At 32.1% G+C, this 13,451-nt stretch overlaps 1 protein-coding gene and 1 pseudogene across 2 annotated transcripts; both read left to right on the forward strand.

The window, feature by feature from the left end:
- Positions 1–4,306: 4,306 nt before the first annotated feature.
- On the forward strand, positions 4,307–6,454 carry LOC120213567 (heavy metal-associated isoprenylated plant protein 30-like). Of its 2 annotated transcripts, none has more exons than XM_039211671.1 (3): positions 4,307–4,612; positions 5,952–6,027; positions 6,106–6,454. In XM_039211671.1, the coding sequence occupies exons 1-3, from the start codon at positions 4,466–4,468 to the stop codon at positions 6,429–6,431; spliced, it is 549 nt and encodes a 182-aa protein (XP_039067602.1). In that variant the 5' UTR covers positions 4,307–4,465; the 3' UTR covers positions 6,432–6,454. The 2 variants fall into 2 exon arrangements, with proteins under 2 accessions (XP_039067602.1, XP_039067603.1); XM_039211672.1 differs by lacking the exon at positions 4,307–4,612 and adding an exon at positions 5,733–5,884 and having other exon boundaries at positions 5,921–6,027.
- Positions 6,455–9,723: 3,269 nt separating this feature from the next.
- Positions 9,724–12,272, forward strand: LOC120213569 (annotated as a pseudogene).
- Positions 12,273–13,451: the final 1,179 nt, after the last annotated feature.

The following is a 13,451-nucleotide window of genomic DNA, read 5'->3' on the forward strand; positions in this document are numbered from 1 at the left end:
TCCCCCTCCTAAAAACACAACTCCCTCCACTCTCTATTAACAGGCCTAGTGTTTTTTTTTTTTTGCTAGCACCGACCACCCACCACGAGAGAAGTGATGATTCTAGTGGCAGTACTGGCGGAGCTGATGGAGGAGTACACGGCGGTTTTGGGTAGACTGCTGCACCATTTGTTCCATGTAGCTCCTTTCCCGAGGCGACTCCGTATCCTCATAACTCGCAGCCTTCCTTTCGCTTCTTCTTCTTCTTCTTCTTCTTCTTCTGCTTGAAGAGACTTAAACATCCCATGTTCTTTGTTCCTCTTTTTTTGGATAGAGTTTGAGTTTATGTGTATATTGTGGTCGTCCATGTAATATAATTTTCGTTTTGGGAATTCAAATATTTTGCATCTTTCTGAGTTTTAATATTCACTTGGAGATAGTTTTTTAGTATGTTCAAGACTGCAAATCTATTCTCACTTAATAGACATAATAATCTTGTCTTAATATTCTATTTCACCATTAATATAAAATTGGACTTCATTAATATACTAATTCAGGATTTATAATTTGAATTCTAAATTGGATGGGAATTAAAAAATATTAACTTACTTTATTAAGTGGAAATAATTGGGACGGGACCAACCCATACAAAGGTTTTCTTTCCACTTCATAAAAATCTTAAGGCTTAATTCCCAAATAAAAGTCCAAATAATATTTTTTTTGCATATGTCGATACATGTCATTTAATAAAAAAAATTAACGAAGTTGACGACCTGAATATCTAAAAAGATAATGTTTATAACGTTAAACACTCGGATGAATCAAAAAACTGTAGGCACTTATTAAAAAAAAAAAGACATAGTTTGAATATTTATTTGGGAATTAAGCCAAATCTGAAAGGATAAACCTAGGACAACCACTCATTGTACCATAAGCTATCGGGGATATATGGGTGAACTACATGTTTAGTATATTAATTATTATTTTCATTCTATTTTAACCATTCAATTATTTTATTAAAATCATGTTTAACGATTTTAGTTTCAGTTTAGTTTAAAAAAATTAATAGAACTATTACTTTTATTTTAATTAAAAAATAAAAGAAATTGTTTACTTATTTTTTTTTCAACAATAACGTTATATTATCTTATGATGATACAATAAAATTATTATTTTTAATAAAAATAATCAAAATTAAATATTATATATAATTTTAAAAATAATTATACGATTAACATAAAACAAATTTTATAATTGAAATATTAAAACTACAGTTTATCTAGACCTGACAAATTTGACTAGAGTTCGATTATTTGAATCGATTTACTCGACCCAATATCTAATATTAACCAAAACATGATTATCAAATTTGATACTAAATCCAAATCATATTTGATCCAAAATTTAGCTAACCCAATATAGACACATATCCAATTTGACCAGAATCGAAAACAATCCAAATCGAAAGTAACCCGAATCGAAATCAACCAGAACTGAACTGAATTTAACTCGAAAAGAAAAACAACTCGAATTGAATTTAACCCGATCTGAAATTAATTCGAATGGAAAGTAATCTTAACCGAAAATCTATATATACTTTATTAGATTTATAACCAAATTAAGCGTAAATGAAAAGATTAACAAATGAAGACATATTTTTACAAGAATATATCAATAATTCTATACATACTTGATTAGAGTCATAACCAATTCAATCCGAATTGACCTGATCCAAAGGTTGACCTTAATCGATAATCAATCAATCTGATATTGACCCGACTCAAAATCTAACCGATCCGATATTAGCTCGACCCAAAAACCAATTGATCTGATATTGATTTGAACAAAAAAAAACGATCCGATAGTCACCCGACCCAAAAATTGACCCACCCGAAAATTGACCCGACTCAATTTCCCATACACCCGAACTAAATTCGAATCAGAACCGATCCAACCTAAATAAAATAAAACCAAGACCCGAAATGATCTGACTCAAACCGATCCCAATGAGCCACTCTAAGTTTATCTCAGATACTTTTATGGAATTATTTTTTCCGAACTTATACGACAGGTAGATATACACATGGACTGAAATGGACTTAAGATTTTTAATTTGGGATATTTTTGTGTGATTGAAAATGAGGGTTATTGTTAAGAAATAATAGATAAGGTGGGGAGAATGTTCATGTTTCTATGTTGATGTGCAAAGAAACCTTACACGTCAACGTCTTTATCAACTTAACAAATGGATCCTCTGTTCCTTCATTTTCTTATCATTATTTCGTTTTCACACTTCAACTCTAAATTATAGGCAAATTGTTTATTGTTATAGTAGTAAATATATATGCATTAACGTATTTAAAAATATTTTTTTTAAAATAAACATACATATTAATAATATAAAATGGAATAGGATCTTGTTATTTAATGTAAAACTTTTTAAGTTTTATACAAATTTAGAAATGTTGAATTAGTGAAAACAAATAGTTGAGATTAACGGTAGGAACTGTGAAGATACTTACTAAAAAAATAATTAGTCAATTTCAGTCATATATTTTATTTATCTAATAGTCATAAATCTGTGTAATACTAAAGAATTTTACTTTATATAAATGAATATTAACCCATGTAAAATTCTTAAATTAATAAATACTAATTTTATAAATGAATACAATTTGATAAAATAAATAATAAATAAAAAATCCAAATTTTGAAATAGACAAATATACACCTTAAAGAAGATGTGGATCTGCCATTGAATGTCCATATCTACTTTCTCAAACATTATCTTCCAATAAGTTTGACATTCAGATAAGTTCTGATGGTAAAAAATTAATTTGATTTTTTAAAAAATTATAAAGTGATAAATTAATATAATAATAAATTATATTTTTGATGTTTTGTATTGTCTGATTTCTTTTTATGTTTATATCATTTTGATTATTTTTTGCTTACGAATTGGACAGACTTTGTACCTAATGTTATCAACACCAGAACAAATCCGATTGATGCAAGGTAGTTGATGTCGGAAAAGTTATGATAAATTAGGAACTTTGAGGCACATTTTCTAAGGGTTAAGGTAGAGATTTGAATAATGAATTTATTTATTCATATTCTACTCCATGAGATCTTTAAAACGATATTTCAATGTTTAAAATAGTTGAGTGATGAATGAGAATTTGATGCTCAAAGCAGCGTACATATGATTGTGTTGTATAAAAAAAATAATAAAATTCATATCCCACATCGATAGGATAACAAGCATGAGAATGATTTATATCCACCGACTCACTTGCTAGTTATTGACTGATTTAAATTGAAGTTATACTTTGTGTATAATTGATAAGGGTATATAAGCTAATCTAACCCATAGAAGTTGTGGATGCACCCCACAATTTGAGAGATGTCAATGATTGAATTAGATTGAATATTTTAAATTAAAACAATATATATATTATTATTTTTTAATTCAAATATTAATATGATATGTCTTTTGTGTTACCGTACGTTGATTATCTTGTTGTTGTATCTTGAGAGAAAGACGACCAACAGAACTATGTAGTTACATGCCTCATCTAGTTGAAAGGATTAAGGATTGAAGACTGAGAAGGGTTAAAATGGATGGGGCTGCCTCAGATATCAGGATCATTCAATTGATGTTTCTCAAGCAAAACTCAACCGATTGCAGCACTGTTGATGCTTACTTGTGTTCGAATTCGATGCTCTTGAGTTGTGCTGGAAACGCTTGGTTTCATGGCATATATTCAAAGCCTGTCAAGTGTTTGGGGTAAAGTTGTGTTGAAAACTCATATGTAATAGCGTTGCAGAAGAGACAATTCATAAGTAACATGGGATCGAGGTCCCCCATGCAAGCCATGAAAAAGGGAGAAATTATAATTTTTTTAATAGTATACGGTGATTACAAGAATATAAATAATTTGTAAATGAAATTTGAAGGAGATACAATATATCCGATATTTATAATTTTGGAAAGAATACGAATAATTGTCATTACATTTATTCACTATAATATAAAAAGCTGATATTTTTAATATCTACAAACAGGCTAAATAGTACTCCTCCACTTAAAAAAGGAAAAACAAAAAACAATGTGCTTGGGAAGTTAGGTTTTCTACACTGAATATTGTTCCATACATAGAAGAGATTTCATGAATATATTCTTTTATGTCTACGATAAAAATATTATAGTCTATTGATACGATATTGATACAATTTTGTTTCGGTTTCCACGTTATAATAATATTAAAATTTTACGAGTGAAGTATAAGTACTCCCCTCGTGGAGGGGTCCAATACAAAGATTTGAACACAAGAGATGGGTTCATCTTTCTAAAGAGTATCAGATTACTCTGATATCAGCAAGAGATTGTCTCTTTCATTAGTTTCTCTTCCTTGGGTACTTCAGCTTATATATATATATATATTACGAACTTGATTTGAGGCAGAAGTGTGATTCCAAATTTTCAATGGCAACCCTAATAGCAAGAGCATTTGGGTCTATTATATCTGTTATTTCCCGGTGTTTGTTGGGTTACCCAGACAACGAAAAGGGCGTCCGCAACAATATTCATCACCACAAGAAGAGTAATAAGGGCCATCCACTTTCTTTGCAGGTTCCCTTTCATCCACCTCCAACAAGTATATGTATATATATTTTTTCCGATCCGATTATCTGATTTTTATCAGATTCAATCCGAATTATTCGAAAAAAATCGAATCGAATATCCGAATATTCGGATCGGATCACTGGATAAACGTATCGGATATTTTTGCACACCACCACCTGACACACATATTAAAAACTCACTATAAAATCTCTCGAGTATGATCGAGAGACGAGATGCGATCTCGATAAAATCATTTCACTCTTATTCTCCTATGCTCTACCTTCTTACGAAGACATAATAATTTAATACTGATCAACAATCAATTCCTTACTGATTACAACTAAAAAATAACCTTCAAAAACCTATTTTATCCCATCAACCATATCCAACTTACCGAACTTGCCTTTTCATTTTAATGATTTTCATAAGATAAAATGGGTATTATCTAGCGTCGGTTTAAATCTTGAACTATTCGTGGTTTTTAAATTAAAGTAATCTCTAAACTAACTTTATGATACTTAAAGATATTCGATATGAGTCTTGAGTTTTAGGTTAGATTTTCAACAACTTACACATGTAATACATAATATTTTTAATAATAACTTTATGATATATGGACCAGGATAAAGACATAGTTTATGTTAAGAGACGTGAATTTAAGAAATTATATTAAAATTTTAAAAGATTTGAAATTATAAAATTTCAAGAGATGTGAAATTAGATTATCAACAAAAGATTACTAAAACTATAGGATGATTTAAAATTTTCATGTGTGATCGCACCCCTAATCTATCCATATACATAAACTATGTAAATTAAAATTAAAATTTACACAATCTACTTATTTGAATTCTAAACTTAAATTGTAAGAACCCTACAATCTTGATTCTTTATATTTAACTCTTTGCAAGAATCCTTCCTTTTGAGTTAAATATACCAACATAATAATCTTGTGTTAGTTAAATATTTAGTCATTTGAACCACTATGTAAAGGTAGATAAGCTCCAACGTCATTTTTTGGGTCTTATTCTCAATAATATTACGATTCGAATTACATTAAAATATTAAATTTTCATAAAAATAATAGTTAAATAAATTAATCGAATTAAATTTCAGATTCTTTTTCTATCAATTTTATTTGAGAATCAACGGACAATTAAAGTTTAATACTATTAAGACCCGACATGGTATATCTTAGTGCCATGGGTTTCCTATAACTGGATGGAGCACAAAGGGTCATAAAAAGAAGGAACAAAAGAATAATAAGAAAGATGAGCACAATTTTGTCATAAAAATATTGGGCATCCATTGCTTTAAAATCACAACTTGATCTCTCTTTTCACAGACAGTGGAGCTCAAAGTCAGGATGTGCTGCATTGGATGTGAGAGAGTAGTCAAAAGAGGCCTTTACAAGCTCAGAGGTACATATTTGAACTCGTTATTTTCTATTTTTTCTCTCGACATAAAATTTTTAATTTCGTTTGTTAATATATCATCAGGTATAAATTCGGTGGAAGTTGATCTAAATTTAGAGAAAGTGATCGTCGTCGGACACGTCGATCGTCACAAGGTGTTGAAACGAGTGAGGAGGTCGGGGAAAAGGGCCGAGTTCTGGCCCTACTCCGATGTGCCGTTGTACTTCACCTCCATGGGTGACTACTTTAGAGACACGAGGAACGAGTTCAAAGAGAGTTACAATTATTACAAACACGGGTACAATCTCGGACACCGACACGGGAATATTCCGGTGACTCATCGAGGAGACGACAACGTCAGCAACATGTTCAACGATGACAATGTGAATGCCATCTGCTGTCTCATGTAGATACTTGAAATTAAAACAATGTAGTACCCCATCCATTTTGATCATGTAAATATTATTTTCGTTCATGTAATACTGTATGCATTTTATATATAAATATTTATACTTAAACTGTTGCAGATATTTATCCTTTTCTGGGTTTTTTTAATGCAATGCCTCTGTAGTCGTGCTCTGGAAAAAATTTAGGTTCAGATCGTGTCGGGTTTTTTTAAAGGTGATATTTGGGTTACGTCGGTTTAGGGTAAAAAATATCCAACTCGATCTGACCCAAAAAAATATAATTTTATATTATATATTTATGAATAATTACAATAATATCGCTCTATATATTAATTTTTTCAATTAAATCACTATTATTCTTAAATAAAAATAATATTTTTTATTATTTCGAGCCACGTCGGATCAGATTCGGATTTTATCTCAAAAAATCGGGTCAGGTGGAATGTATATTTTTCGAGTCGGATCGGATAAAAGGTATAAAGTTTTTGGGTCAGGTTGGCCGAAACCCGACCCATACCCATGCCCATCCCTAAATGCAAGTGCTCAATCATCTGCTCGCTTGATCGCACATGTAGACTTGCCTGTTGCTCGCTATGACCCTTTATTTATCCTTAAAATATGAGAATATGGTATTTCAATCAACCTTTAAATATATTATTTATAAATCATTCGTATAATATATGTTTATGTTTATTTATTAAGTTAAATTAATGAGTATGAATAAATTTTTTATGTTCATATATTAAATGAACATACATTAATAGAGATATATTTTATTCATTTATATTAACGAATAAACTCGTTTAAAAACTCTTTTATTGTTCGTTTATAAGTTTGTTTATCATGTTCTTATATTCCTTTAATTTTTTTACATTCAAAATATTGACAAATGTGGGGACAAAATAAACATATGATCAACTTTGGAGTTCAAACTATAAAGTTTAAGGAGTTTAAAGATTAGTGTTGTAGTTTCACCATTTCTTTGACTTGCAAATATAAGGATAAAAAGAAAGTGTTCGTTGCATAGAGTATTCAAATCATATAAACGAAAATGTTAACAAATTTTAAATAAATATGTTTGTGAACGCTAAATAAATCAAACATGAGCACATCCACAAATAAACAAATAAAAATGAGCAAGATATTAAAAATTGAAACAAACCAAATATAAATACCTTTAAAAATAAATAAACGAACACAAATATAAATTGAACGTCGATTTATTTACACTCTTATTTATTGCTTTGCATCAACGACAAAGATGTAAGTTAAATGTATTAAATGATTGAGAGTTATCTTTAAACATATATTACCTTATATTTACCTCAAATTAATAAAAAAAATATATTATTTCATTATTAAACTAAAATAGTCAACCTCATTTATGAAATCTTAATTACCAGTTTTATAATAAAAATAAATTATTCCCAGTTTTTTCCGATCTCTATCTTTTTCCCCATGAAGATCATGAAAAGCTACATCCCCTCTATGTTCTTCCTTACCCTTGTAAACTACGCCAAGCTCCTATTCAACAAGGCACTCACTAGTCTCGGTCTTTTCGAGCCACCGTCGCCGGAAGAAGTTTATTATTCCGACGATGGTTACATTTTTTTTACGGACGGTCGATCTCGGTCATTAGTATCGGTCCCGATCCAAGTTCTTATGGCAATGATTAAGGACAATTTGTCGATTATTGAAAACGGTGATTTCGTCGAAAGAATGGGAGACCACGAGGATGAACATGTTAAGAATGGTGACGATGATATGGTGTGTGGAGTATGCTTGGAATACATGGAGAAAAGTGATGAGATGAGAGAGCTTTGCATGCGTTCCATAGAGTGTGTATTGATACATGGGTTGATGAGGGTCGAGTTTTACACATTTGTAAAATATTTATCTAAGGTTTATAGGGATTGCATGATAAAAAAAACACTTTATATGTCGTGATTAATATGGTTTTTATAATTTATTTTTTATATAATAAACTTTATTTAACTAATTATAATTTCAACCCTAATTTATTTTATCGATTATTAAATCTAAAGTTTTTTTGTTTGTCATTATTATAAAATTATGTTAACATTCATATATTCTATGACTAAATAGAATGTAAAAGATTTTAAAGATAAAAATAATTAATTATTAAATGTTAATTTAAATTGACTTAAATTTATATAAAATATTAAATATTTGATCCATGAATCCAAATGTAATTATCCAAAATTTATAATCAATTAAGCAAACTCATTTGAAAATCGAACCCTCTCACTCGCACCGAATCAATTCTGAGATTCAGGGGATCTCACTTAATATGATTTGTTGATTTTTATTAGGTAAAATGGTGTTCTAATTAAGAAATTAAATATAAAAAAGATATTATTATAATTATCTCTTAATTTACAAAAAATAATTCTGATAGTGTGTCGGATTGAGTTAAAATTTTCACCTTAAATCCAAATTAAAATATGATCCTTCCAAATCATAATTTTTAAAATAAAAAATCGATTAAATCGGATCAGATCAAAACCTATCAAATTTTAGTGGGATGCTCGTATCTATACATACAAGCACCACATAAATATGCAAACATGTGTGACATACACACATAGACATGATGTAATCAGAAGTTGCTATCTTTGAGCTATTCATCATTAAAGCATATGAAATAGAATTATTAACTCTTTAGACTCCATAATTAAAAGTATTCCTATATGCCCTTGTGGTCCAGTATCTTAGAAGGTGGGTTATCTGGGTTTGAATCAATACCTTAAATATCAGGTAGCTTAAATTACTCTACATGTTGATTGCTTGTTAAGATATGACCCAACACTTCAATTCTCTCTTTCTAAGCATGTTTATACATTAATTAAGCAAAACTCATTACATAACAATTTGGAAAACTGACCCCTCTAAAAACCATTTTTCCTACTAAAAATACTGCATTTTCTTGCATCACATTGCTTCATTTTTTGGCAATAAGAAAATTTATTGCAGCAATCAATATTGTTATATTTGGCTGGAATCATCAAAATTCATTGATGAAATGCCAAAACTTCGGTCACCTCCAACTCTAATCAATTTGGCAGCAGTACTAGAGGAAGAAGAGTTGATGAGTCTAGCTACCTAACGTAACTAAACTCTTTAAACAAGTTCATTCACCTAGAAAATTCCAAGAAATTTCCCTGGGAAAACAAAGTTTGATATTGAATGATCATAGCATTATTATGGGGTTTAGGGTAGGATAATTAGTCTCTTTCAGTTCCCAGGAATATTTACATTGTTTTGTTGTTGTTACTGGGTATTGGCTGTTGCTGTTAAAGCTTTCCCTTTCATGACTTCTTCTTTGTGACACTTGAAAAGTTTTCAGATAAAAAGAAAGGAGGAAGCTTTAAGGTATCTTAAAGCTGAGGTTATTTGGAATTTTCTTTTTGTGCAATGGGTTTGAGTAGTAGACCTCAAAAGCATCTCAATGGAGTTCCCACCAAATGGGTTTCTCTCTTTTGCTTTGTCAGTTTCTTCTCAGGTGTACTTGTTGTCAACAGGTTGGTTTTCCCCCCTTTTTCTAATTGGATTATGAAATGATCAAGAATTCAAAACCATGTTTTGAATTGTAAAACTTAAAGATTTTATGTTCCTTTTTGATGGATTTCTGTTTATAATTTAGAAGCTTTGATTATTGCTGCATTTTTTGCTCTTTTGTTCATAGATTTATGGTTCCAATTCTTGAAATCAGTGTCCAGTGATGTGCATTTTTGTTCTCGTCAATTGTATAGTATCTGCATTTCTTGATTCAGTATGTTGTTGCATTGATTAGGGCTGTATTTAGCATTGTTTACAGATTTTGGGATATTTTGGATCCGGTTAGAACCGAGGGGGAGGCTTCTTCCGAGCCAAAACATCGCATAAACGAAGTTCATCCGATGATTAATTGCGATAAGGCATGTTTACAGTTGCATGTTGTCTTGAACCATATTGCTTTGCCTGGTTCCTGATGGTGTTTATGTGTGTTAGAACAGGATGCTTCCATTCAAGCAGGCAATGTTCTTTCCCGGGTTTCGCAAACCCGCAATGTAATCAAGTAAGTTTTGCATCCTAGTTTCAGTTTTATCCTTCGACGGAAGGCTTAAGTATGTCTGAAATGCATTTAGAACTTACGGTGGTTCGAATTATATGTACTTTCAGGGCATTAGACAAAACCATCTCCACATTGGAGATGCAGCTGGCTGCAGCTAGAGCTGCCAAAGCAGGTAGTGAGGAAGGATCTCCGATGGTTACGAAATCGAGAACTTCCGGCTTGAATAGACGCAGGAAAGTATTTTTTGTTATGGGAATTATTACAGTGTTAAACGGTAGAAAACGAAGGGATTTGATCCGGGAAACTTGGATGCCTCAAGGTTTGATTCAATACTCTTTTTGCATTGTACCAGGGAAGAGGTCTAGTCTAGTATTTATACTTCGAGGTTATTGTTCTTAGGGGAGGAATTAAAGAGGTTGGAGAAAGAGAAGGGGATCGTAATTCGATTCATCATAGGACACAGGTAAATTCGATCGAAAGCTCGAAGAGTTTAACTTTGACATTGCAGTTAGCTTTTTTAAAACGGTAATGTATCCGTGGTCATCAGTTCAACCCCGGGTGGTTCTTTGGATCGTGCTATCAATGCGGAAGAAGAGCAACACAAGGACTTTTTGCACCTGGTATGCCATCACTTCTGGCCCTACCCGATTTAGAAACTCGAAATTTCTACCTGTTAAGTGAAGCTTATGTATGATTGAATTTTTTTGTTTGGCAGAATCATATTGAAGGTTACGGTGAACTGTCATTGAAAACTCGAATATATTTTTCGACAGCGGCTGCAAAGTGGGATGCCGAGTTCTATCTCAAAGTCGACGACGATGTACATGTAAATCTAGGTTAGTATTGCCACATTAAGCTTCTCAATACTTTCATTTTTTCTCAAACTGATCTATATCTCGGTAACTAACTCAATGTTGAATTATTCTATAGGTATGGTGAGTTCTATACTAGCTCGTCACAGATCGAAACCCCATGTTTATATCGGTTGCATGAAGTCCGGACCTGTTCTGGCACAGAAGTAAGGAAGAACTTCTGCAAACTTTTCTGAGTATCATTTGTGTTTTCCTTTCCCGACATAGAGTCGCCTCTTTCTTTTTGTGTGCAGAGGTGTTAAGTACCGTGAGCCGGAACATTGGAAATTCGGTGAGGAGGGAAACAAGTATTTTCGGCATGCAGCCGGACAAATATATGCGATCTCCAAAGACTTGGCCGCCTATATCTTAGTCAATCGGTACACACATTTTCCGGTAATGTCTTTTGGATCATGATCCAATTTGTTATTTGCTTGTTTTCTGTCCAGGCACATACTTCATATGTATGCGAATGAAGACGTCTCCTTCGGTTCCTGGCTTATCGGTCTCGATGTTGAGCATATAGATGATAGAAGTCTATGCTGTGGTACCACTCCCCCCGGTAAGATGGTAACCATTATGCTTCACTTATATGCAGCTCGGCAATTTTCGTGATTCATTAGCTTTCTCCCACCACAGAGAGTGCACCGAAACAATCTATCGATGACGATGATTAAATTTGTTAAAACAGATTGCGATTGGAAAGCTCAGGCGGGGAATCCGTGTGGCGCATCGTTCGATTGGAACTGCAGCGGCATTTGCAAGTCGACGGAGAGAATGGAGGAGGTGCACCGGCGTTGCGGGGAGGGCAACCGAGCCATTTGGGACACTGTATCACACTAATCACTGCATGTATTCTCATCTTCAGAAAATGAAAATGAGACATCTTTTAGTTTTGAAATGTCATTCACCCATAGTTGAAGAATGTAACAAATGATATGGTATAATCTGAAAGTCATCAAAGTTAATTATTCGTGTAAGTCCTCAATTCTCAACCTGCAAGTAAAAATTGGAATGTGTAGTTCAAGAAGATTGTAGATGAACACCACACATCCTCACCTAATTCTAAATTAATTTTAAAACTTTTAAACATTTTAATTTCTTATTCAAATTATGAGTTTCATTTTATATTGATACCCGAACTTTTGGATATTCTAAATTCAATTCCAAATTATGACCCTCATTCTATATTAGTCTCTAAACATTTGAATGTTTTAATAACATCCCCAAAAATTATTCATTCATTTGACAGTGAACTCTCAAATACCTAGGGACGACAATTTAACCCGAAACCGATAGGTTCCGACCCGACCCCATCCTATAAGGTCGGATTTTTTTAAAATTAGGGTTCGAGTTCGGGTTGGGTCGGATTTTTAAATAGAGTAAGGTTGGGTCGGATCAAGTTCGAGTGGAGTGTGAAAAACTCCGACCCGACCTAACTCAGGGATAATAATGTAATTTCTTTAAAAATATTATTTTTTAATTAAGTCATTCTTTTATATTAGGTCGGGTGGATGATATATGTTTTTCGAGTCGGGTCGGGTGAAGAATATATAATTTTTGGGTCGGGCCAGGTTCGAGTGGAGGATACTTATTTTTCGGGTTGGGCTGGGTTGACCAAAAACTCAATCCAACCCGTTGCCATCCTTATAAATACCCTACAATCGTCGGTGCTTGAACACGAGACTTCTAGGGATAACAATCATCCCTTTAACCAATAAGGTGGCTTGGTTCATGCTATTATCTTACAACTTTGAATATTAATTATCTTATTAACAAAATGTTCATTCATTCATATCGTGCAAAATCTTATTTTAAAATACAAGATAATATCTATTTAGGATTTCTTTTAATTATTGACAACACATATACATGTTGGAAAAATTCGATAATTTTAAAGCTTTGAATGAGAAATTGATCCAAATGTTGTTGAGAAAAATGTGGAACCGATTGTTGGATTGTACATGTGCAGACGTGCACGATGTGGGTAACGTAAATGTCCGAACCGATCAGACTCTTTGTGGGTTTGTGGATATTTTAACCCAAATGTGAAATATTTTCCTTAAATAGAGCATATCTTTTCAAAGTCTATTTTGG

Source organism: Hibiscus syriacus, unplaced genomic scaffold, assembly GCF_006381635.1.
Source record: "Hibiscus syriacus cultivar Baekdansim isolate YM2019G1 unplaced genomic scaffold, ASM638163v2 tig00110044_pilon, whole genome shotgun sequence".
NCBI lineage: Eukaryota > Viridiplantae > Streptophyta > Magnoliopsida > Malvales > Malvaceae > Hibiscus > Hibiscus syriacus.

Coding starts and splice junctions, on each gene's coding strand:
- LOC120213567 (XM_039211671.1), top strand. CDS start 4,466: ATGGCAACCCTAATAGCAAGAGCATTTGGGTCTATTATATCTGTTATT. Junction 4,613..5,951: donor GCCATCCACTTTCTTTGCAG/GTTCCCTTTCAT, acceptor CTCTTTTCACAG/ACAGTGGAGCTCAAAGTCAG. Junction 6,028..6,105: donor AGGCCTTTACAAGCTCAGAG/GTACATATTTGA, acceptor ATATATCATCAG/GTATAAATTCGGTGGAAGTT.